The sequence below is a fragment of the Hyla sarda genome, chromosome 2, assembly GCF_029499605.1.
Source record: "Hyla sarda isolate aHylSar1 chromosome 2, aHylSar1.hap1, whole genome shotgun sequence".
Lineage (NCBI taxonomy): Eukaryota > Metazoa > Chordata > Amphibia > Anura > Hylidae > Hyla > Hyla sarda.
This window is the reverse complement of record NC_079190.1, coordinates 443,041,854-443,068,422: the sequence shown is the minus strand read 5'-3', so window position 1 is coordinate 443,068,422 and position 26,569 is coordinate 443,041,854. Positions and strand designations below refer to the sequence as shown.

The 26,569-nt window shown below is 44.2% G+C and overlaps 1 protein-coding gene across 2 annotated transcripts; it reads right to left on the bottom strand.

Moving 5' to 3' along the window:
• LOC130358050 (uveal autoantigen with coiled-coil domains and ankyrin repeats protein-like) lies at positions 1-26,289 on the bottom strand. 2 transcript variants are annotated; one of them, XM_056560851.1, is made up of 9 exons: positions 26,196-26,289; positions 20,544-21,113; positions 18,170-18,245; positions 16,017-16,135; positions 8,931-9,032; positions 8,431-8,663; positions 6,907-6,979; positions 4,737-4,799; positions 1-518 (listed from the first exon to the last, which is right to left on the bottom strand). In XM_056560851.1, exons 2-9 carry the CDS (start codon positions 21,111-21,113, stop codon positions 336-338), a joined length of 1,419 nt encoding a protein of 472 aa, XP_056416826.1. In that variant the 5' UTR covers positions 26,196-26,289; the 3' UTR covers positions 1-335. The 2 variants fall into 2 exon arrangements, with proteins under 2 accessions (XP_056416826.1, XP_056416825.1); XM_056560850.1 differs by having other exon boundaries at positions 26,185-26,272.
• Positions 26,290-26,569: the final 280 nt, after the last annotated feature.

Below are 26,569 nucleotides of genomic sequence, written 5' to 3'. Positions count from 1 at the left end.
TCCGTGGCCAGAGTGAACTGTAAGATTTTAGGATTTTAAACAGAAGCTTCAGATTTATTTAAAACCTAATGACATCAGTAATGTAGAGAGTGGTTAAACATCCGTGCACAGCAGGAAGTTATAGACGTGTGGACAAAATGGAGAATCCAGGAGCCAGACAAGAGGCGGTCACTAAATGTATGAACTGTAGGAGAACATGGTAATGCTGGTTCCTGGGATCTGGCCACACTTCTGATGAATACTGTAATCTTATATACAGTTCTACCGTCCTTTACAGTCCGCACAATATTATTAGGGCACCTCCTTGTATAAGGCTACGCCGCTCTATTCCGGAGTCACTTGAGCTCTTCTTTCAGCCTCTGAAGGATCCTCTCTCGCTCTAGATAGTTGTCTTTCCTACGGAGGATCCTTTGTAATCTGCGCTTCATCTTCTCTCTTTCCTCCTCAGACATCTCATTGTTCTGCTTCAAATGTTTCTGACAGTAACTTATTTGCCGTCTCATTTTTTGTGTTCTTGCCTGGAATTAAACGAATACAGGGTTAACAGACATTTAGTTTAGTGATATTGACAATTTTTTTTATAGGAAATATGACGAGTGGATATATCAACTGAAGATTTACCGTATTTTTCGCCGTATAAGACGCACTTTTTCTTCCCCAAAACTGGGGGAGAAAAGTTGGTGCATCTAATACGGCGACTATCGCGGCGGTCCCTGCGGCCGTCAACGGCCGGACCTGCGGCTAATACAGGACATCACCGATCGCGGTGATGCCCTGTATTAACCCTTCAGACGCGGCAATCAAAGCTGACCGCCGCGTCTGAAGGGAAAGTGACACTAACCCGGCTGCTCAGTCGGGCTGTTTGGGACCGCTGCGGTGAAATCGCGGCATCCCAAACAGCTTACAGGACACTGGGAGGTACCTTACCTGCCTCCTCGGTGTCTGCTCCGTGCCAGGATCCCCTGCATGGTGCTTGGGTGCACGTGGCTGCATACAGGGGTGTGTGTTGCTGCCTGGTATTAATATGGGTCCCTAACACCCCATACAGTGAAAAGTATACAAGTATAAACAAAAATTAATACTGGAGCAACTAAAAGTAAAATATATTAATTTATATATAATAAAAAAAATGAATAAATAAATGGATAGATGAATTGCTCCGCAAGTCATCTATCCATTTATTTATTCATTTTTTTAAAAATTATATATAAATAAATATCTTAATTTTACTTTTAGTTGTGCCAGTATTTATTTATTTGTTTATACTTTATTAAAAAAAAAAAAAAAAAAAGTGTCCCTCTTACTTAAAGGGGTACTCCGCCCCTAGACATCTTATCCCCTATCCAAAGGATAGGGGATAAGATGTCAGATCGCCAGGGTCCCACTGCTGGGGACCCCGCTTTCATTACTGCACAGAGCACGCTCGCTCTGTGCGTAATGACCGGTGATACAACACCGGAGCATTGTGACGTAAGGGCTCCGCCCCTCATGACGTTACGGCCTGCCCCCTTAATGCAAGTCTATGGGAGTCCTTAACGCCCCTCCCATAGACTAGTATTGAGGGGGCAGGCCGTAACGTCATGAGGGGGCGGAGCCGTGACGCAACAACGCTTCGGTCCCTGTATTGCCCATCATTACGCGCAGAGCGAGTTTGCTCTGTGCAGTAATGATAGGGCAGTGCCACAGTGGAGAACCCGGGGTCCCCAGCAGTGAGACCCCACCGATCTGACATCTTATCCCCTATCCTTTGAATAGGGGATAAGATGCTAGGGGCGGAGTACCCATTTAAACTAAAACACGCAACACACTTGGCATGTCCTAGAGACATGTCAAAAGTTTTGATCTGTGTGGGTCTGAGTGTTCAGACCCAGACCGATTGCTAGACTGAGCAGGGATACAAGCTGACCGCTGAGCGCTTCTCTCTGTGTATGGAGACTGAGACAGTTCCATAGACTTGCATTAGGAGACTGTCTTGGTCATGTGGTTTAGATCTCGGAAAGAACGCAGTTAGCACACATTTCTCCTGGCTCTATCTAGCAAGTGGTCTGAGCACTCAGATCAAAACTTTTAAATATCAAAATTAGTTATAAAAAAAAATTCATGGCCCTGTAGATGAAAAATTGAGTTATGGTTCTTAGAATGAAAGGAGGAAAAAAAATTAATAAATTGGCCTTTCCTGAATGGGCTATAATGGGATAACAAAAACAGTTACCATAACCATTGCAGCCTTTAAGGCAAGACCATCCTGTTCTGGGGTCTAAGTAGAGTATTTAAAGCAAGTCTTCATACAGCCTGAAATAAGGGCATAAGAGGGTAAGGATAGAGCGATAGAAAGTTCTCATATATAGGTTTGTGATATTTGGAGAGGGATCTGAGTAAAAGCGGAGTAAATCCTGGCAGGACTCCTGTCACTGTGTGTGGACGGGGTAAGAAAGACTCTCCCTGTCTCTTCTAGGAGTCCTGTCTGGATTTACTCAGAAATCCTGCTCCAAATTATATAAACCTATAAATTACAGAGCTCATTTTTTTTCTCCTTCTACTTTATGTTGTTCTCAAATTTCAAATGACCGTTTTTTTTCTGAATAAAGATCAAGCAAAATTATAGCAATTTTGCAGAATCTGGAACAAGATGGAGCTAAAAGTAATTCATTAACATTATACAGTGTTCCCCTGACATACGATCATTTCAACATACGATGGCCTCAGAGGTAGCATCAACATATGATGCTTCTGTATGTCGGGGCCATCTCAAAAAAGGCTATTCAACAGTGCTGACTGCTTCAGCTGCCGGCGGATAGCCATTTAACCCCTTAATGACGCAGGACGTATATTTACGTCCTGCACCGTCTCCCGCAATATGAAGCGGGATCGCGCCGCGATCCCGCATCATATCGCATCGGTCCCGGCGCTCATCAACGGCCGGAACCCGCGGCTAATACCACACATCGCCGATCGCGGCGATGTGCGGTATTAACCCTTTAGAAGCGGTGGTCAAAGTTGACCGCCGCTTCTAAAGTGAAAGTGACCCAGCTGCTCAGTTGGGCTGTTCGGGACCGCCGCGGTGAAATCGCGGCATCCCGAACAGCTTGCAGGACACCGGGAGGGCCCTTACCTGCCTCCTCGGTGTCCGATCGGCAAATGACTGCTCTGTGCCTGAGATCCAGGCAGGAGCAGTCAAGCGTCGATAACACCGATCACAGGCGTGTTAATACACGCCAGTGATCAGCATAGGAGATCAGTGTGTGCAGTGTTATAGGTCCCTATGGGACCTATAACACTGCAAAAAAAAAAAAAGTAGAAAAAAAGTGTTAATAAAGGTCATTTAACCCCTTCCCTAATAAAAGTTTGAATCACCCCCCTTTTCCCATAAAAAAAAAAAAAAATGTGTAAAAAAAAAAAACATATGTGGTATCGCCGCGTGCGTAAATGTCCGAACTATAAAAATATATCATTAATTAAACTGCACGGTCAATGGCGTACGCGCAAAAAAATTCCAAAGTAAAAAAAAGCGCATTTTTGGTCACTTTTTATACCATTAAAAAATGAATAAAAAGTGATCAAAAAGTCCAATCAAAACAAAAATCATACTGATAAAAACTTCAGATCACGGCGCAAAAAAATGAGTCCTCATACCGCCCTGTACGTGGAAAAATAAAAAAATTATAGGGGTCAGAAGAGGACATTTTTAAACATAAATTTTCATGCATGTAGTTATGATTTTTTCCAGAAGTGCGACAAAATCAAACCTATATAAGTAGGGTATCATTTTAACCGTATGGACCTACAGAATAATGATAAGGTGTAATTTTTACTGAAATATGCACTGCGTAGAAACGGAAGCCCCCAAAAGTTACAAAATTGTGTTTTTTCTTCGATTTTGTCGCACAATGATTTGACTAATGTCACTGCAAAGTAGAATTGGTGACGCAAAAAATAAGCCATAATATGGATTTTTAGGTGGAAAATTGAAAGGGTTATGATTTTTAAAACGTAAGGAGGAAAAAAATGAAAGTGCAAAAACTGAAAACCCCCGAGTCCTTAAGGGGTTAAAGGGGTATTCCAGGCAAAAAAAAAAATGTTATATATCAACTGGCTCCGGAAAGTTAAACAGATTTGTAAATTACTTCTATTAAAAAATCTTAATCCTTCCAATAGTTATTAGCTTCTGAAGTTTTCTGTCTAACTGCTCAATGATGATGTCACGTCTCGGGAGCTGTGCATGATGGGAGAATATCCCCATAGGAGCTGCACAGCTCCTGGGACGTGAGTCATCATTGAGCAGTTAGACAGAAAACTTCAGAAGCTAATAACTATTGGAAGGATTAAGATTTTTTAATAGAAGTAATTTACAAATCTGTTTAACTTTCTGGAGCCAGTTGATATATATAAAAAAGTTTTTGCCTGGAATACCCCTTTAATGTGCCCTGCTGATTTATACTTACATGTCCCTGCCGCTCCTGCGGCGAAGTGATGACGGTGAACGACGGCGCAGGGCAGCGGCAACGCAGTGATGCGGCATCGGAGGAGCAGCGAAGACACGCGAGTATAATGATTGCATCCCGAATCCCTCAACATACAATGGTTTCAACAAATGATGGTTCGTCTGGAATTAATTACGATTGTATATTGAGGGCCCACTGTTATATCTATATTACACGTGCAGGACAACGGATCTCCCGGACATGGTTGCTCCGTGGACCAAAGATGTATCACAGACATACTAATATTGTATTTACCTCTAGCTCAGATTTATTTTCTTCTGTCTGTCTGATCTGGGTTGTCAATGTGACCACTTCTTCCTGTTAAAGCAACAGATAAATTGCTCTGGTAAATTACTGTCATTATCTGCAAGCCATTCAGAAAACCCATAGAAGATAGAGGACTATGAAATGAAAAAAAAAAAAATAATAATAATAATAAAACACACAATAGTTAAAAGTCCCTCCCCACCACCCCTCCTCCTCCCTAGTGTGAACAAGGCCAAACCATTACCCAGGAGAGAAGAGCACAGCCGTCTCTGGCAATATCTATAGATCTGTGGGGTTCTCAGGACTGAGACCCTAACCAATCAAAAAAATAATTTTTTTTTTTTTTTAAATGACTATAATGCTTTAAAAAAAACAAAAAAAAAAAGGGAGCTGTCACCAGTTTCGTGGTGCCTAAACTATACAGGGTATACAGCCCCCAAATTCTGAGTATGGGAGCCATGGAATATGAGCTTTCAGCACCCACTAGTTATCTTATATATCTTACTGATTGCTCTTTCTCTAAGCCAGTGTTTCCTAACCAGGATGCCTCCAGCTGTTTCAAAATCTACAACTCCCAGCATGCCCGGACAGCCAAAGGCTGTCCGGGCATGCTGGGAGTTGCAGACTTTGAAACAGCTGGGGGCACCCTGGTTGGGAAACACAGCTCTAAACAGACGTATTTGCCGATGGATCACACATTTTATGACTGTACGTCGCTACAGGAGGTTCTCTCTACTAGTACATATTAGTTAATGGGAATTTCCTTTTTTTTTTTTTTCAAGGCCCAGCTTCAAATAGGCCAGCAGTATGCCATTGCCAGCATCCCGCAACACACCTGCTCACCATATCCGTGGTGCCTGCATATACAGAACAGATCCCAAAGTAGACAGCGCCATACCCTGTGTAGTGCCCATGGTGAATAACCCAGCACAGCCACTACACAATGTATTGAGCCGTCTGCTTCTGACTCTGTTCACTGTATATGTAGGTGCTGCTGATCATCAGGGGTGTCTTGTCAAGCCCCCACACATCAGATATTGTCATCAACTGAAAAAGTCCTGGAAACCAAACTTTAAACGCAGTTGTCCCATCTCCTCATTTGGCAATTTCTGGCCACATCCAGCTGGAGGTGGCCACAAAAAGCCAAAAGCAGCAGAAGCGGCAAAAATATGCAATTCGCGTAAATCCCATTGATTTTAAATAGAGTTGCGCAAATGGTGTAGCCCTGCAGTCTACTCCATTTACTTAGCCAATGTAGCTGTCTTATTTGCGTAACTCCCATTAAAGTGAATAGGAGTTATGCAAACTGCATATCTTCTGCACTTTGGCTGCTTTTGGCTTTTCAGACCACCTCTGGAGGTACTGACCAGGACCCGTGCAGAGGCTGTGCCCAGGTATGGTGCACCCTGGCCAATACCACTCCTGACACTACCCACTGCCAAACACTCAAAGGGGTACTCCGCCCCTAGACATCTTATCCCCTATCCAAAGGATAGGGGATAAGATGTCAGATCGCCGGGGTCCCGCTGCTGGGGACCCCGGGGATCGTTGCTGCAGCACCCCGCTATCATTACTGCACAGAGCGAGATCGCTCTGCACGTAATGACCGGCAATACAGGGGCCGGAGCATTGTTACGTAACAGCTCCGCCCCTTGTGACGTCACGGCCCGCCCCCGTCAATACAAGTCTATGGGAGGGGGCGTGGCGGTCGTCACGCCCCCTGCCATAGACTTGCATTAAGGGGACGGGCTGTAATGTCATGAGGGGCGGAGCCATGACATCACACTGCTCCGGCCCCTGTATCGCCAGTCATTACGCACAGAGCGAACTCGCTCTGTGCAGTAATGATAGCGGGGTGCCGCAGCGGTGATCCCTGGGGTCCCCAGCAGCGGGACCACGGCGATCTAACATCTTATCCCCTATCCTTTGGATAGGGAATAAGATGCCAGGGGCGGAGTACCCCTTTAATGGTTAATTTCTCTACCCCTGGTGGTGGACAAAAAAAAAAAAAGGGCAAAATGAGGAAGTGGGACAACCCCTTTAAATTTCATATAATCAGTAGACAGACTTCCATATGTAGAACTAGTTTTATGGCTTGTGGTTAAATGTAATGAATAAACATGTAAGAATGTATGGGAAGAACCATAACACATCTTACCTTTAGCTGCTGGATTCTATATTGTGTCTCCTTGACATGCTGCATATTGGACTCCACCTTCAAAGTCAAGGATCTGGCAGAAAGGACACAGAACCAAACAAGGATACTAAATTACCACGTGGGGCATTGTTAAAGGGGTATTCCGGTGGAAAACTTTTTTTTTTTCTTAAATGAACTGGTGCCAGAAAGTTAAACAGATTTATAAATGACTTCTATTAAAAAATCTTTAACCTTCCAGTACGTTTTAGCAGCTGTATGCTAGAGGAAATTCTTCTTTTCTTTTTGAATTTCTTTTTTGTCTTGTCCACGGTGCTCTCTGCTGACACCTGATGCCCGTATCAGGAACTGTCCAGAGGAGGAGAAAAACCTATGCTGCTCTGGACAGTTAAGCCACGGACAGAGGTGTCAGCAGAGAGAACTGTGGACAAGACAAAAAAAGAAATTGAAAAAGAAAAGAATTTCCTCTGTAGCATACAGCTGCTAAAACGTACTGGAAGGGTAAAGATTTTTTTTTTAATTAGAAGTCCTTTACAAATCTGTTTAACTTTATGGCAACAGTTGATTTAAAAAAATATATATATATGTTTTCCACCCGTGCACCCCTTTAACTTACATAATAAATCACAGTGAAGAAAGACAACCTTATCTGGAAAAGGTAGTCAAGATATATATTAGAGCAGAGTTTCCCAACCAGTGTGCCTCCAGCTTTTGCAAAACTACAACTCCCACCATGCCCGGACAGCCAAAGGCTGTCCGGGCATGCTGTGAGTTGTAGTGTTGCAACAGCTGGAGGCACACTGGTTAAGAAACATTGTATTACAGGGTCTGCCCCATGCTATGCTTCTCTCTGAAGATACTGTGGTTCTCCTTGTGGAAAAGTAGTCAAGAGAGATAGAGAGATATATCTCTATCTTGACTACAGCAACAGAAGAATACAGCAGCACACTGCTAGCACAAAGATACAGATAAAACATGAAATGCTATAAAGCTATAGTGCAAAAAATGAAAAAGTGAGCTACTTAGCTCACAATTTGGCAGCCAAATAGCTTGGACCATCCCACCACGGTAAGGTGGCCTTATTGGGACGGACCATACACTGTGAATATGCCTCTGTGTAATCAGTTTAACAGGAATTGCAAGGTCTGAGACATCCAGCACCTTATACACACCTAATAGAGGTGGGTGGGGTGCAGGAGCCAACATGGAGGCAGCCACTCCCCCTGTATGTATAACACAAACAAGGATAAGTTAGCCAGCACTACTGATACTAAACTACTATATGGACCTGGCATACAGGTGCACGCTGCTGGGCTAAATATACAGCAACAGAAGAATACAGCAGCACACTGCTAGCACAGAGATACAGATAAAACATGAAATGCTATACAGCTATAGTGCAAAGAAAAAAATAAATAAATAAGTTTTAATTTTTTGCACTATAGCTGTACAGCATTTCTATTTGCACAGATCCGCTCCACACCACCACACAAGGAATATCACATCGCTAATATGATACTACTTTACCTCTTTTGGTTGTCAGTCAGACTCCTCCTGTCGGCAGCTTCCTGACGTCTTCTGGCCAGTTCTTTCTCAGCTGCCGCAAGCTGTAGCCTAGTCTGCTGATGCACAGTGTGAATGGTCATGGAGTTTAACTGCATGAGTACATGATCCGGTGACAGATCTCCAGCCTTGGATGGATCCTGCGTCCTGCTCAGCAGCGCTCTTCCCAGCTGCACGGTCCTCTCATATGAAAGTTTCTACAAATCCAGAACAGATGTATCAAAACCCCTCCAGAGGAAAAGTTGCTGAGTTGCCCAAAACAACCAATCAGATCGCTTCTTTCATTTTTGAAAAGGCCTCTGAAAAATGAAAGAAGCGATCTGATTGGTTGCTATGGGCAACTCAGCAACTTTTCCTTGATAAATCTCCAATATTGTATTTTGTTGGCACAAACCCCGCCTGTGAGGAACATGAACATCCTAATAGTGACACAAGACATAATGATAGAAAATAAAATACGTTACCATCTTCTCAATGTCATCCTCAATCTTTTCTTTTTTGGCCAAGGTCAATTCTCTTTCTTGGTTTGTGGCAGTGAGATTTTTTCTTATACACAGTAATTTTTTCTAAAGAAAAGTGAAAGGGAATTATTGTAAGGGTGGTACCCATAGGTCTGCGCAATGTGGTGGTGTTAAACTCCGCCACCCCTGAACTCCAACACACACACAACCATACCACCTGGGGTTCCAGAACGGGACCAGGCATCTGCAGCAGCAGATGCCTTATCACTACAGACAGAAGAGTCCACCTCCTGACCAGCACTTGCTTCAGCCCTGAAGCAGATTCAATGTGCCGCGTCTAAGGTTTGTGTTTTTATTTAGTTCACTGTCTGGTAAAATTGGACATGATTAAAGGGGTTATCCACCATAAGGCGATTTTAGTACGTACCTGGCAAACAGTAATGGACATGCTTAGGAAGGCTCTACGCTTGTCTTGGGGCTAAATGGTTATGTTGTGAGATTACCATAACACTGTGGCTAGCTTTTTGTGAACTTGTATTTCCTGTTTGACTTTTCTTGACTACAAATCCCACAATTCCATCTTCCTCCCTCCTACACGTCAGCCACCCCACTCATTGAAACATAAATGAGCTGCATCCATTCAAACCAGTATGGTTTTCAATCAGGGTGCCTACAGCTGTTGTATTTGTTGCAGATTGATCCCTCCACCCATTGAAGCAGACAGGCACCCTGTCATCAGCTGACTAGTGAGTCAGGTCTCGGCCGCATTGCAAGCTGGGAGAAATCTGAGACAGCAGTAATTTTGTATGCTGATAAAAATAAATATTGGGGTGAAAATCACAGAAGAATTGTGAGAAAACCGTCACATACAGGTAGAGACACTATATTGTGAACTACCCTAACTTTACAGCCCCTGCAGCATAGTCAAATAAAAAAAATACCTGGAATACCACTTTAAGGGTGTCTAGGCACCAGAAATGCATAGACATACAATGCTACAGACAGCCCAGATCTGTGAAAAATGTAAATGATCTGACCAATCAGAATGGGCATTTCACATTTCATTTCAGTGCAAGCAGAAGTGCCTGCACTGACTGGTGTCTGGTAGCGCCCCCTACAGTATAGGAAGGTACTGCATGTTCTCTATCACTCTTCCTGTGCCAGGGTTATCTGCTCCTTTAAGCACCAGGTGAGGGCAGCTCCATGTTACTTTACTGTACTGTAGTGGATTCTGAAGAAGCTCCTGTCCTCTACATAGACAGTGATTACAGCTCCCAGCTGATCTTTCTTACTTTTATATATAAGGACTCGATTTATCTATATTAGTTATCTACTACTTCTTTAACCCCTTAAGGACTGAGCCCTTTTTTTGCAATTCTGACCACTGTCACTTTATGCATTAATAACTCTGAGATGCTTTTACTGTTTTTTTTTCTGATTCAGAGAATGTTTTTTCGTGACATATTCTACTATAACAAAGTGGTAAAATTTTCATGAAAATTTTGAAACTGGTGCATTTCTCTAACTTTGAAGCTCTGCTTTTAAGGAAAATGGACATCCCAAATAAATGATATATTGATTCACATATACAATATGTCTACTTTATGTTGGCATCATAAAGTTGACCTGTTTTTACTTTTGGAAGACATCAGAGGGCTTCAAAGTATAGCAGCAATTTTCAAATTCGGAATTTTAGGGACCAGTTCAGTTTGAAGTGGATTTGAAGGGCCTTCATATTAGAAATACCCTATAAATGACCCCATTATAAAAACTGCACCCCCAAAAAGTATTCAAAATGACATTCAGAAATTGTGTAAACCCTCTTTTAGGCATTTTACTGGAATAGCAGCAAAGTGAAGGAGAAAATTCAAAATCTTCATTTTTTACACTCGCATGTTCTTGTAGACCCAGTTTTTGAATTTTTACAAGGGGTAATAGGAGAGAAATCCCCCCAAAACTTGTAACCCCATTTCTCTCAAGTAAGGAAATACCTCATATGTGTATGTGAAGTGTTCGGCGGACGCAGTAGAGGGCTCAGAAGGGAAGGAACGACAATGGGATTTTGGAGAGTGAATTTTGCTGAAATGGTTTTTTGGGGGGCAGGTCACATTTAGGAAGCCCCTATGGTGCCAGAACAGCAAAAAAAAAAAAACGGAAAAAAAAAAAAAACGGGAAAAAAAAAAAAACACACACATGGCATACTCTTTTGGAAACTACACCCCCCCAAGGAATGTAAAAAAGGGGTCCAGTGAGCCTTAACACCCCACACTGGTGTTTGACTTCATTAAAGTTGGATGTGTAAATGAAAAAAAATAAAAATTCTTCACTAAAATGCTGTTTTCCCCCAAAATTTTACAAGGGGTAATAGGAGAAAATGCCCCCCAAAATTTGTAACCCCATTTCTTCTGAGTATGAGAATACCATGAGTGGACATCAAGTGCTCTGCTGCCGCACTACAATGCTCAGAAGAGAAGGAGCGCCACTGGGCTTTTGGAGAGAGAATTTGTTTAGAATGGAAGCCGGGGCCCATGAGCATTTACAAAGCCCCCCGTGGTGCCAGAACAGTGGACCCCCTCGTGACCCCATTTTTAAACTAAACCCCTCTCAGAATTTAATAAAGGAAGCAGTGAGCATTTACACCCCACTGGTGTTTGACAGATCTTTGGAACAGTGGGCTGTGCAAATGAAAAATTACATCTGTCAGACACCTGTGGTGCGTAAATGCTCACTGTACCCCTTATAACATTCCGTGAGCGGTGTAGTTTCCAAAATACATATGGGGGGGGGGGGGTCATTTGCTCTGGCACCATGGGGGCTCCAAAAGCCCAATGGTGATCCTTCTCTTCTGAGCATTGTAGTGCACCCGCAGAGCACTTTACATCCACATATGGGGTATGTTCTTACTTAGAAGAAATGGGGTTACAAATTTTGGGGGCTTTTTTTTCCCTATTTTCCCTTGTAAAAAATAAAAAATTTAGGTTAACACCAGCATTTAAGTAAAAAAAAAAAAAATTAAAAATTCTTCATTTTCCCATCCAAATTTAAACGAAAATTCGTCAAACACCTGTGGGGTGTTAAGGCTCACTTTACCCTTTGTTACGTTTTGTTAAGGGTGAAGTTTCCAAAATGGGGTCACATGTCGGTATTTATTTTATTGCGTTTATGTCAGAACTGCTGTAAAATCAGCCACCCCTGTGCAAATCACCAATTTAGGCCTCAAATGTACATGGTGTGCTCTCACTCCTGAGCCTTGTTGTGCGCCCGCAGAGCATTTTACGTCCACATATGGGGTATTTCCGTATTTGAGTTACAAATTTTGGGGGTCTTTTTTCCCTTTTAACTCTTGTGAAAATAAAAAAAGTATGGGGCAACACCAGCAGCATGTTAGTGTAGTGTAAACATTTTACTTTTACACTAATAGGCTGGTGTAGACCCCAACTTCTCCTTTTCATAAGGGGGTAAAAGGAGAAAAAGCCCCCCCAAAATTTGTAACTCAATTACTCCCGAGTACGGAAATACCCCATATGTGGCACTAAACTGTATCCTTGAAATTCAACAGGGCTTCGAAGGGAGAGAGCGCCATGCGCATTTGAGGACTAGATTAGGGATTGTATAGGGGTATTCTATGCCAGTGATTCCCAAACAGGGTGCCTCCAGCTGTTGCTAAACTCCCAGCATGCCTGGACAGTCAGTGGCGGTCCGGAAAGGCTGAGTGGTGGTGTTTTGCAACATACAATACGTTTTTCATTTTTATTGGGGGGGGGGGGTTGTTTGGCGTACAGTGTATATGTAGTGTTTTACCCTTTATTATTATGTGTTAGTGTAGTGTTTTTAGGGTACATTCGCACTGGCAGGGGTTTGAGGCTAGTTTCCCGTTAGGAGCTAGAGCTGAGGTGGAAAATCTGCCGCAGCTCAAGCTTGAAGTAGGAAAGTCACTGTAAACCCGCCCGTGTACCCTGTACATTCACATGAGGGGGGGGGGGGGGCAAAACTTCAGCTGTTGCAAAACTGCTGGGAGTTGTACTTTTGCAACAGCTGGAGGCACACTGGTTGGAAAAACTTCAGTTAGGTTCTATTACCTAACTAAGTATTTTCCAACCAGTGTGCCTCCAGCTGTTGCAAAACTACAGCTCCCAGCATGTACTGATCGCCGAGTGGCATACTGGGAGATGTAGTTATACAACAGCTGGAGGTACGCAACTACAACTCCCAGCATGCAGAGACAGACGTTTGCTGTTCGTGCATACTGGGAGTAGTAGTTTTTCAAGATTTAGAGGGCCACGGTTTAGAAACCACTGCACAGTGATCTCCAAACTGTGGCCCTCCAGATGCTGCAAAACTACAAATCCCAGCATGCCCAGACAGCAAATTGCTGTCTGGGCAAGCTGGAAGTTGTAGTTTAGCAAAATGTGGAGGGCTACAGTTTAGAGACCACTGTATAGTGGTCTCCAAACTGTAGCCCTCCAGATGTTGCTAGGCAACTCACCGTCTTCCAAAGTCTGCACCAGGGAGCCAGCCGCATGTCATCGCCGACCGCTGCCGCCGATGGTAAGTGACCTCTGGCGCCGGTCACAGGACAGTTCCCCCATTCTGCCCGGACTACTGTGGGTGGGCAGAACGGGGGAACCGAACTTTAACCCCCCCCCCCCCCCAACCTGCTATTGGTCGGTCGCTTCTGACCGACCAATAGCAGGGATAGGAGGGGTGGCACCCCTGCCACCTCACTCCTATCCCTTCAGGGGGATTGTGGGTGTCTTGGACAGCCCACATCCCCCTTATTTTCGGGGTCACCGGAGACCCGTAATCGCCGCAGATCAACAGTCTGATTTGACCGATGATCGCCAACATGGGGGGAGGGTCTTTGCACGGGGTGCCTGCTGAATGATTTCAGTAGGTATCCCAGTCCAGTCCGTGACCGGCGGGGACCGGAATTCCCACAGGCGTACCCATACACCCTCAGTCCGTAAGGGGTTAATCCTCACTTTTTCCTATTTTTGGAGGACATTTTGGTGGCTTCAGAACCAATTATTACCAGGTTTCCATAGAGTTATGGTCTCAACATACAATGGTCGTCTTGGAACCAATTAATATTGTAACTTGAGGGACCACTGTATACCAAGTTTATGCAGTTTTTTTTTGTTTCAAAAATTGATTTATGTTGCCCTATTGTGTGATCTCTATTTTATCTTTTCCCCCTGAAGAGCTTCTTTCTTTTACACAATCATCTGTATTTTTTATTTTTTTTTTAAATACCATTATGGGGTAGATGAGACTTTTCCATCACTCTATATTTAGTGTTTTTTCTGGAATGTGCCCACCAAAAAAAAAAAAAAAAACTCTGGCATAGGTTTTTTTTTGGGTTTGTGGCATTTACCATTTGGAACCAATAAAGTCTTATTTCAATATTTCTGCATGCAGCGAACCAATTATATTCAATTTATATTTTCCAAAAGGATTTCTTATAATTTTCTTTAGTCCTCTTTACTTTGCCATTGCAATACTAAAGGTATTGCAGTGTACGCTCATTTTCCTACTACTATTACACCCTATTGCATAAAGCTAACCTACGACATCTCAAGGAGTCTAATCCCACCCCCATTGGCAACATCAAAAATCAAGCAACCTAATGGTATTAATTCTTCATCTATAGGCTGGGATCACTCAGTTATTTTGTTCAGCATTTTTATCCAAAACCAGGGGTGGCTTCTAAACACAGAAATCTTTCTTTTGTAGTTTTTCTGTGTAATTTTGGCTAAAAATTTTGACCAATATTCTATATGTGAATCTGAGCTAATGTAAATTGAAAACCATTACAATCAGAAGAACCTGCAGCCAAACATCGTATAGGTCAGGATTTCTCAATGTTTTTTAAATACTTCATACACACATTAATGACACTTACCATATATACTCAAGGGGGGGGGGGACTCTTCTCCACGCTTTGGGCCCGGACTAGTGACGTTGCCTTGACCACGACGAACAGGGACGTTGCACATGAACGTCCCTGTACGTTGTCGTCAAGGCAACGTCACTAGTCCGGGGCCGAAACACGGAGAAGAGGCCCCCCCGGTGAAAATGGACAGCCCACAACGACTAACCATCCCCACCGGACGGTCCCTGCAGCACAGATGGCCCGGACCAGCTCACCCTAACTTCCCGCTGAGGGGAGGTGAGTACAAAACAAAAAAAGGGGGGGGGGGGGGCTGGATGATGACGAAGGCTGCAGTGGTCTTCAACCTGCGGACCTCCAGAGGTTTCAAAACTACAACACCCAGCATGGCTGTCCGGGCATGCTGGGAGTTTTAGTTTTGCAACCTCTGGAGGTCCGCAGGTTGAAGACCACTGATGAAGGGATTGACAGGCGGAGAGTTCACTCTAGTATAAGCCAAGGGGGATGTTTTCAGCATGAAAAATCGTGCTGAAAAACTTGGCTTATACTCGAGTATATAAGGTAAGTACCCCCAGCCTTAGGCTGCATTCACACCTTGTTTTTTACATACGGGTGCCGGATCCGGCTGGGGGAGGGGGAAAACTGGGCACTCCCGTACCCCAGCCGGATCAGCCCGTGACTCCATTTACTTTAATGAGCCGACCGGAGTCAAACGGTGACTCCGGTCGGCTCAGTTTTGACCCGTATGCGGTTTCTTGACCGGACCTAAAACCGTAGTATACCACGGTTTTAGGTCCGGTCCAAAACCGGATACGGGTCAAAACTGAGCCGACCGGAGTCACCGTTTGACTCCGGTCGGCTCATTAAAGTAAATGGAGTCACGGGCTGATCCGGCTGGGGTACAGGAGTGCCCAGTTTTCCCCCTCCCCCAGCCGGATCCGGCACCCGTATGTAAAAAACGAGGTGGGAATGCAGCCTAAGGCTGGGTTCGCACTGAGGAATTCAAAATCTTCAGCGTGAGTGGGTTTCATTCACCTGCATGTTAACCTTCTTTCAGCAGAATTTCCGGTCTGAATTCAGGTCAGAAATTCTGTAGTGTGAACACGGCCTAAATCTCCATCCTGCTGGATCATTGCTGTTTTGTAACCCAGAGAGCCTGCCAGTAACAAGAACCTATGGCCCAGCTTCAGCATCGATACCTTTAACACTTTAGCTTTCTCTTGGTTTGCCACATGCTTGAGAAACTCTAGGTCTTCATTTCGACACTCGTATCCAGACAACTTTTTCAGCACACCAGATATACGCATCTGATTTAATCCTATAGTACACAAAAGGATATTGTAAGAATTGAGAGAAAAAAAAAAAAACTCCAAGCATTAAAAAGTGTCTGCAGATTAGATCAACTGGTGCTGGAAAGCTAAACAGATTTGTAAATTACTTCTATTTTAAAATTTTAGTCCTTCCAGTACATATCAGCTGTTGTGTACTACAGAGGAAGTTGTGTAGTTCTTTCCAGTCTGACCACAGTGCTCTCTGCTGACACCTCTGTCCATGTCAGGAACTGTCCAGAGTAGGAGCAAATCCCCATAGCAAACCCCTCCTGCTCTGGACAGTTCCTGACATGGACAGAGGTGTCAGCAGAGAGAACTGTGGTCAGACTGAAAAGAGCTACACAACTTCCTCTGGAGCTGATAAATACTGGAAGGATTAAGATTTTCTAATAGAAGTCTGTTTAACTTTCTGGCACAAATTGATTTAAAAGGAAAACTGTCCATAAAGTCCCCCCCGCACTAACCAGAGGTACTGACTGGTAGTGTGGGGGATGCTGATCAATATGCTGCCTACCGTGCCTGGATTCGCCCGTTAGATTCATTCTTCTGGATATGCAAATGAGCTGCTAACTGGCACAGGCGGGGTTACAAGGCTCCTTCTGGGCACTCTGACGTCATTTGCATATCCAGAAGAATGTAGATAATGGGTGAACGGCAAGGCAGATCCAGGTATGGTAGGCAGCATATTTATCAGCGTCCCCCCCACTACCAGCCAGTACCTCTGGTTAGTGCGGGGGGAGTTTACTGACAGTTTTCCATAAAAAAAAATAAAAAAAAAATGATATATATTTTTCTTTTTTGCCTGGAATATCACAATGCATTCAGAAAGTTTAGACCCTTTCACTTTTTCCACATTTTGTTATGTTGCGACCCTGTGCTAACATAATTATTTAATAAAATTAGCAAACATTATGAGGGAAATATTATATTTTATATATATATATATATATATATATATATATATTAATATTAATTTCCCTCATAATTCCCCTCATAATATATATACTAATATAATTTCCCTCATCATTCAGGACTCAATACCCCAGAATGAGAATGTCAAAACAGAGTTTTACAAATGTTTGCTAATTTATTTAAAAAGTAAAACTAAACTATTCCATTGACATAAGTATTCGGACCCTTTACTCGGTATTTAGCTGAAGCCCCTTGGGCAGTGATTTATACACCTGGATTTGGAGATTTCCTGCCATACTTCTTGGCAGACCCTCTCAAGCTCTGTCAGGTTGGATGGGGACCGTGGGTGGAGGTCCTTTTCAGGTCTCTCTAGAAATGTTCCACTGGGTTCAAAGTTGTCCCTAAGCCGCTCCTGTGTAGTCTTGGCTACTTACAGTCATTGTCTTGTTGTGAGGTGAACCTTTAGCCCTGTCTGAGGTCTAGAGTCATGGACTGCAATGGGATTTGGATCCCGCAGTACCATATATGAAATTTGAAGGAGCGGGCGATCTTTAGCAAGCGGTCCCAGAACATACAGCCTGCAAAATCCCACAAACCTCTAAAATGCCAAACAGAGGTAACAGCTCTAAAAGCTGTGACAATGTTTACAGGAGCAGGCAGTAATGGTCAGAAGTCCAGTAGGTTTAAGAAACCAGAGCAGGTCTGGATCAGGTTTTCTATATCTCTGCTCAGGGTTGAGGGAAAGATGAATGGAACAGTACAGTCTCCCTGTCCCAGACGCTGAAAAACAACCCCACAGCACGATGTTGCCACCACCCACCATGCCTCACTGTAGGGGTGGTATTTGGCAGGTGATGAGCAGGGCCTGGTCACCTCCAGAAATTATGCTTTAAAAAATAAATAAAAAATTAAATAAATAAAAAAATTAAATCCTGGTTTTAATCAGACCAAAGAATCTTGATTCTCATATAGTCTTAGTCCTTTAGATGCTCAGTTTCTCCACATGGTTCAGCATAGTTTAGTATAATCTCATAGCATGCTTCCTGTGGATAGTGTAGGGTGAGTACTGACAGCGGATACAGGGCACATCTCCTGATGCACACACTTACCTGTAACCGGCATTTCACTTATCCTCCTATTTTGCATCAGGGGCTGGCTGCAAGCTTCTGTACCTTCATTTAGCTCCTGCAAAATAAAAATAAAAAAAAAAAAAGTATAATTTATATATATATATATATATATATATATATATATATATATAAAAAATATATAATCTCACATCATCACCACCACAGCTTCTGTATTTTCCTAGATGTCGTGCCTACATTACTTTTTGTGAGAAGAAATGGTCCGTTTAACTTCCTAATATATTATTAGGAATTAAAACTTGGACCCCAAACACCGGGTCTTGTTTACTGGTGTATAAGGTTGTGTAATACAGTGGTCCCTCAAGTTACAATATTAATTGGTTCCAGGACGACCATTGTATGTTGAGACTAGAGAGGAGCGAACTTACAGTAAATTCGATTCGTCACGAACTTCTCGGCTCAGCAGTTGATGACTTTTCCTGCATAAATTAGTTCAGCTTTCCGGTGCTCCGGTGGGCTGGAAAAGGTGGATACAGTCCTAGGAGACTCTTTCCACCGGAGCACCTGAAGGCTGAACTAATTTACGCAGGAAAAGTCATCAACTGCCGAGCCGAGAAGTTCGTGATGAATCGAATTTACTGTAAGTTCGCTCATCTCTAGTTGAGACCATAACTCTATGGAAACCTGGCAATTTGTTCTGAAGCCACCAAAATGTCATCCAAGAATAGGAAAAAGTGAGAATTAAAGAAAAATCAGTAGATAATTAATATAGATAAAGCAAATCCTTACATATAAACGTAAGAAAGATCTGCTGGAAGCTGTAATCACTGTATATGTCAGTGTTTCCCAAGCAGGGTGCCCCCAGCTGTTGCAAAACTACAACTCCCAGCATGCCCGGACAGCCAAAGGCTGTCCGGGCATGCTGGGAGTTGTAGTTTTGCAACAGCTGGGGGCACCCTGCTTGGGAAGCACTGATCTATGTAGAGGACAGGAGCTTCTTCAGGGTCCTGTACAGAACACGCAATGTCCTAAAAAAAAGGAATGGACCCTCACCTGGTGTCAAAAGGAGCAGCTAACCCTGGCCCAAAGAGTAGTACAGAACATGTAGTACCACCCTGTACTGTAGGGGGCGCTACCAGACACCAGTCAGTGCATACGCTTCAGTAATACAGGGGTTTTACAAGTGAATGCCCATTCTGATTGGTCGGTTCATTGACAGGTTTCACAGATCTAGACTGTCCATAACATTGTATGTCGAGTCTGGTTTCAACTTACAATGGTCCAGAAAAGACCATTGTATGTTGAAACTATTGTATGTTGAGGCCATTGTAAGTTGAGGGATCACTATACATATATCTGTGTACATCCCTGACATGGATTAACCTTTTCAGTTACATAAACTATAGAGGATGAATTGTTGGATAAGTCTCTGCCCGGCAGCTCCGGAGAACTTCTACAACCACCACTGTTCCGGCATTTGGTAATAATGCTTCAGACCGTTCTCATTTTGTACTGAACAGGATTTAGAAAATATCCATCACATATTAGCACTTGTATGCTAGTTCTCTATTTCATTTGGGGATTGGTGGGAGTCCAAATAGTCAGACCCCCCCATGATCAGCTTGTTATATTCAATCCTGTGGATAGGGGTTACATTTGCAAGTTGGGAATACCTCATTAAATCCCTAAATAAACCTGTGCACAATATTGTATGGACAAGTCATGTTTTCTTTGAACTTTTTTTTATTTTATTTCCCCTCCATGTAAAGCTTTGTGCCATGTGCTTGCTGATCCTTAGTTCAGCTTTCCGATGCTCCGGTGGGCTGGAAAAGGTGGATACAGTCCTAGGAAAGAGTCTCTTAGGACTGTATCCACCTTTTCCAGCCCACCGGAGCACCGGAAAGCTGAACTAATTTATGCAGGAAAAGTCATCAACTGCCGAGCCGAGAAGTTCGTGACGAATCAAATTTACTGTAAGTTCGCTCATCTGTAATATATATATATATATATATATATATATATATATATATATATATATATATATATATATATATATATATATATATATTTTTTTTTTTTTTTTTTTTTTTTTTTTGTGGTATTCTGACCCCCACCCTGTGATCTCCAGATATCCAGGGTATAAGTATATTTAGGTTGGAGTACCCCTTTAATGAAGTGCAATTATATCGGGAAACCAATGCAATTATAATTATGGCCCTTTGTCGCAATGATGATTGTATATGATAAGACTTTCCCTTTATGGACATTTCAAATCCAACAGCCTGATCTTTTTGCCACTTGGAGAAAGTCAGGAGACCCCCATATGTTTCGACCCCACTAAAACTGGTAGGTTATAATTCATGTTGAATAATAGTACTTTATAGAAGTTACTTACCTTCTGGGCAGTCAAAACCCCATTCTCTAGGTCGGCCATTACTTCAGTAGTCACACAGCTTTCCTCATGGCGCTTACTTCTTGTCATTTCCCCTTCCGATGCTTTGCACATTATTAAGCTCTTCCCATCCTGTTCACTTTTATTTAGGCTTCTGAAAGTTTCCCCTTCTTTAGTATTAACCTGAATTTCTCTCAGAGCGTTCACACGTGTCGGAGTGCGTTCCAGCTGACGGCCACACGGCACCATGTTGTCTGTAGCTTTAATGGCAAATAAACTGAATGACTCCTCAGCTCTTCTTGGCTCAAACTGCTGAGAGGGCAGAAGGGGCAAAATGCCAGGACCGGGTGTACGTAGAAGTTGTTTGCCTGTATGGAGGACATTACCAGGAGACGGGTAAGTCGGGGCTTTTAAACTGTACTTGTTCTTCACACGTTTTACTTCTGGGTCCTTTTCACGTGCTTTGCGTCTCTGCTCAGCAAATTCCTGCAGGAGACTTATTGCTTCCTCCTCATTTAAGGCAGTTTTTGAGCACTTCCATGCCGATAATCTCCTCTCTGGGTCCTGCATCATCTGCAAGGAAAGAGATACAGGCACTGTAAATAGCATGTTTTTAATAAAATATATATAAGTGTGTGCCTCCAGTTGTTTCCCCACTACAACTCCCAGCATGCCCTGACAGCCAGTAGATGTCAGGGCATGCTGGGAGTTGTAGTGGTGAAACAGCTGGAGGCACCCTGTTAGGAGAACTAAGGGCGGAAGTTGGCCCCCAGCAGGCATCAGTGACGTGGTGCCTGCTGGGGAAGTCTGCCTGGTAGTGAGCACACTACCAGGCAGACTAAATGCCATTTTTAAAATAGTAAAAAAATAAAAATAAATAAAGGCAGGGAGAGTGTTAGGGATAGAAGAGCAATAGGCAGGGACAGAAGAAAAAAAACACATGATGGTGGGAGCTACCCTTTAACACTATGAAATGGGATAATGTCCTCAAAAACAAGAATACTGACACTAAATGGGAGACTTAAGAATATTTTAAATTTTCACTGTAAGATGCATATACCTTATGGGAATAAAAGGGTCAGAAATAAAAGAAAACCAATGAAGATGAATAAAAATGTTAAGGGGGCAATAAATAAAATAAAGCATTAAACTATTAAAACAGGACAGCAGTGAAGAAGCATTAAAAAGCTATAGAGAAAAATGTAAAAAATCCGATCTCATAGCGGTTCTCAGTTTCGAGATAGCCGCAAAAATAGAGACAGAAAGACTCCTTGCCCAAGAGAGTAAAACTAACCCCAAAATGTTCTTTAACTACTGTATTTATTGGCGTATAACACGCACTTTTTAGGCTAAAATTTTTAGCCTAAAGTCTATGTGCGTGTTATACGCCGATACACTCCCAGGAAAGGCAGGGGGAGAGAGGCCGTCGCTGCCCGCTTCTCTCCCCCTGCCTTTCCTGGGGTCTAGAGCCCTGCTGCCGGCCCTTCTCTCCCCCCTGGCTATCGGCGCCGCTGCCCGTTCTGTCCCTCTGACTATCGGTGCCGGCGCCCAACTACCGGCACCGATAGCCAGGGGGAGAGAAGCGGCGCCGACAGCCAGGGGGAGAGAAGGGGCAGCGGCACCCATTGCCGGCGCCGCTGCCCCGTTGCCTCCCCCCATCCCCGGTGGCATAATTACCTGGGTCGGGTCCGCGCTGCTGCAGGCCTCCGGCGTGCGTCCCCTGCGTTGTTGCTATGCACGGTGCGGCGCACTGACGTCATGCGCCGTGCCGTGCATAGCAACGACGCCGGGGACGCACGCCGGAGGCCTGCAGCAGCGCGGACCCGACTCAGGTAATTATGCCACCGGGGATGGGGGGAGGCAACGGGGCAGGGGCGCCGGCAATGGGTGCCGCTGCCCCTTCTCTCCCCCTGGCTATCGGTGCCGGCAATGGGGCGCCGACACCGATAGTCAGGGGGACAGAACGGGCAGCGCCGCCGATAGCCAGGGGGAGAGAAGGGCCGGCAGCAGCGCTCTAGACCCCAGGAAAGGCAGGGGGAGAGAAGCGGGCAGCGACGGCCTCTCTCCCCCTGCCTTTCCTGGGGGTATATCGGGGTATACACGCGCACACACAAACTTTTTTTTACCCAAATATCCTTGGTAAAATGAGGGTGCGTGTTATAGGTCGGTGCGTGGTATACCCCGATAAATACGGTATATAAATAGCAAAAAAAATAAAAAATAAATAAAAAGGTTAAAAATGAAAGTGTTGGCCCTTTAAAAAATGATGAGGAAGGAATTTTAAAACTGGGATCAGGAAAAAGAAAATATATTAAACAAATTCTTCTCCACTGTGTTCACTGAGGAAAATGAAATGCCAGGTGAAATACAGCGAGATAAGGTAAACTCCCCAGTACAGGTCACCTGCCTAACCCAGGAAGAAGTACAGTGCCGCCTACAAAAAATCTAAATAGACAAATCACGAGGTCCAGATGGCATTCACCCCCGTGTTCTAAAGGAATTAAGTAATGTAATAGATAGACCCCTATTTTTAATATTCAGGGACTCTATAGTAACAGGGACTGTTCCCCAGGACTGGCGCATGGCAAATGTGGTGCCAATATTTAAAAAGGGGTCAAAAAGTGACCCCAGGAATTGTAGGCCTGTTAGTTTAACCTCCGTTGTATGTAAATTGTTTGAGGGTTTTCTAAGAGATACTATTTTGCATTATCTTGCATAATATGTTGGATTTTTGTGAAAATGTCTGGGGGACACCCCCTTTTCGCAGGCCACAACTAACCCCGCCAGCCACGCCCCTTTTTTGTGTTCCCTCAGTAAAATGGAGCGTTAGTTGTGTTTTTGGCACACAATCCGGTAAAACATGTCGGGTTTACAATAGTAAATCAGGGCCATGGTGTCACACATAGGGGTAGGTTCACATTGCCAATTGCAGCTTTTTTTTTTTTTTTTTTTTTTAAACCTAAAACAGATGAGATGAAAACGGCTACTATCAGGTCCCGACGAACCCCATTCACTTGCATGGGATCCTTCTGTGATCCACTAATTTTACAGGAATTTAGCGGAGAAAAAAAAAATAGTGCTTGCACTATTTTTTCTCCGCTAAACTCCTGTCCTTTTGGCCAGATTGCCGACAGAACTCTGAATAGAGTCTGACTGCAATGTGAACGAGGCCTTAGTACACCCCTTACATTTTTGGAAATATTTTATTCTATCTTTTCAGGTGACAACACTGAAGGAATAACCCTCTGCTACAATGTAAAGTAGTGAGTGCACAGTTTGTCCTGGAAAAAAAAAAAGATTGGGAACTCACTCAAGGGCTGGTCCTGCAGGACTCCTGATAATGGGAATGTGTTCCTGCTGTGAAAAAAGTGCCGGAACTCAGTTCCCATGCGTTCCTGCAGGACGATCAGACACGTATCCCCTATCCTGATAGGGGGATAAGTTGTTTCTCACCACAGTTCCCCAGAAGAAATGAATAAAGCAGAACATTGTTTAAAATCAAATCAATCAACTCGGGTGAGTGCTACCTTTAGGCTAGGTTCAGACTAGCTTTGAAATTGCAGGCAGAAATTCTGCTTGCTAAAATGTATAGTGTAGGGAATGGTTTTCCGTTCACAAACTCACACTTTGGAATTTGTGAAGCGGAATTTGTGAACAGAAAATACGCTTGGAAATTTGCGCCTGAAGAATGGCGTTGCTCTTTCTTCAGGCGGAAATCCGCGCGGAACACATTGCAGTCTATGGGAGAATGCAGTGTCCACACGGTCCTAGCACCGACTGATTCAGTCAGCGCCGACCGCACTCGGAACTCCGGGCGGAAATTTTCTGCCCGGAGATTCCGTAGTCTGAACCTAGCCTTATTCCTTCTTCATACCATTAGTGGTGGGAAAAATGTACACAAATAATAAATTGCCCTATAGCATAGAAGTAGGAAGTGAGAGCCTGGAACACTATGGATTACTGCGATATGCTCAGGCTCTGAATAGCACAAGCGTATGAGTAAATCATAGTGTCCAGACATCATGCTGCCTGCACAAATTTTATGCTGCCCGCAATATGGGCAGCGTCAAACTGGTGACAGGTTCCGTTTAAAATGAGCACCAACACTGTGCCCTACCAGGGGCTTCATGGTAGAGCTGGGCAGTATGACCAAATATGTGTATCACAGTATTTTTGTAACTTATGGCGGTTCCACGGTATATAACGGTATCCCCCCCCCCAAATCATGTGACCCGCGAGCGCTGTTCTGTCCCCCCCCCCCCAATTAATTATCAGCCCAGTGCTGCGCTGTCCCCATCGGGGTACTAGTCACATGTCACCCGCATGCGCTGCCCTCCTCATCCTCCTGTTTGTTGTGGCCGCCGGCGCTGGAAATCTGTACTGTACGCTGTATCCCTATGCCCGGGCTGCAAAAGATAAACAAAATAAACTTTAACTCATCTTCCTACGTCGGCCTCACGCTCTTCCTTGGGACGGGAACGTTGGAGAGCGGTCAGCCTATCAGCAGCCGCAGCGATGTTCCGCCTCAGCCGGTGATAGGTTGAGCGCACTGTCATGTAAGAAGCCGGCTTCTTACATGACAGTGCGCTCAACCTATCACTGGCCGAGGCGGAACATCGCTGCGGCTGCTGATAGGCTGACCGTTGTCCGACGTTCCCATCCCCAGGAAGCAGGTCCGGACCAACGGGGGGGGGGGGGGAAGGTGTGTTAAAGTTTATTTTGTTTATCTTTTGCAGCACGGGCATAGGGATACAGCGTACAGAGTTCCAGCACCAGCGGCCCGCAACAAACAGGAGGACGAGGAGGGCAGCGCTTGCAGGTGATATGTGATTAATACCTCGATGGGGACAGCGCAGCGCAGCGCTGGGCTGATAATTGGGGGGAGGCAGAACAGCACTTCCGGGTCACATATGATTAGTTCCCCAATATGGGGACAGCGTGCTGCGGCTGATAATTCATTCATTCCCGAGGGGGAGGGGCCCAACCGGTATTGCGGTATGGGAAAAATTCATATCGAGCAGGACAAAAATGTCGGTATTCGGTATGACCGGTATACCGCCCAGCACTACTTCATGGCATAGGTGTCTATGGCCGAGCAGCTACATGCCAGTCTCAAATCAGTAGGCACAATGCCAAGCGTTGGAGAGGTGTAGTTCTAGTGAAAACATTGTGGACAACTGTGTGGTATCATTTTGGGCTCCAGCGGCCTGTTCTGTTCCCCAGTGCCCAAAGTCAGGTCAATGAGGGGGACTCTGGTATGGGATCACATGACCACACAGAGCCCGGACCTCATCCCCATCCAGCACCTTTGGGATGACTTACAATAAAGGGCTCTGTCTCTAATTTATTAGGTTTACTTTGGTGCTGCCCAGTCTGGCTGTTGCAAAACTACAACTCCCAGCATGCCCTGACAGCCTTAGGCTGTCAGGGCATGCTGGGAGTTGTAGTTTTGCAACAGATGGAGGCACACTGGTTAGGAAATCCTATGGAAAAACACAGAATACAGGAAGTTCGGTCAGGTTCAGAACCAATTGAGCTCTGCTACATTTGCACTCGTAGACACCCATCAATACACACGATACAGGATCACATAATGGTAAAATAACACAGACACATAACAGGGGGCGCTATAGTCCCGGGTCACCTTATTATTACCGTCCGATCGTCACCGCCGCCGCCTCACCCGGTCACCGTTCTCTAGAGAGAGATTTAAATGTCGCGCTACTTCCGTTTAGAAGAGAACGATCCGATTGGATGGTGAAGTAGAAACGAGCGCAGTGATTGGCTCTTCAGCAAGAGCCAATCAGCAAGCTATTTCAGTGCTTCCTCAAGGCCCTTTGGTGCCATCTGCTGGAGAGAAGTGGCTGTGTAACTGCAAAACTACAACTCCCGTTATGCTCTCCACACTTGTGGCCTAATTATTTGTATTTATTTTATTTTATTTTTTTCGAGTAAACATTTTGAAGTCTGTTTAGGCTATGTTCTCACATTGGGGAATTAAAAGGCTTTATTTTATTTTTTTTGCACTT

Bases quoted from the DNA above. Each gene is read 5' to 3' on its own strand.
- LOC130358050 (XM_056560851.1), bottom strand. From the start codon at position 21,113: ATGATGCAGGACCCAGAGAGGAGATTATCGGCATGGAAGTGCTCAAAA. The intron at 9,033-16,016 runs GTATCGATGCTG...ACTTTTCTTTAG, and splicing joins AGAAAGCTAAAGTGTTAAAG to AAAAAATTACTGTGTATAAG. The intron at 8,664-8,930 runs GTAACGTATTTT...CTGGATTTGTAG, and splicing joins AGGATGACATTGAGAAGATG to AAACTTTCATATGAGAGGAC.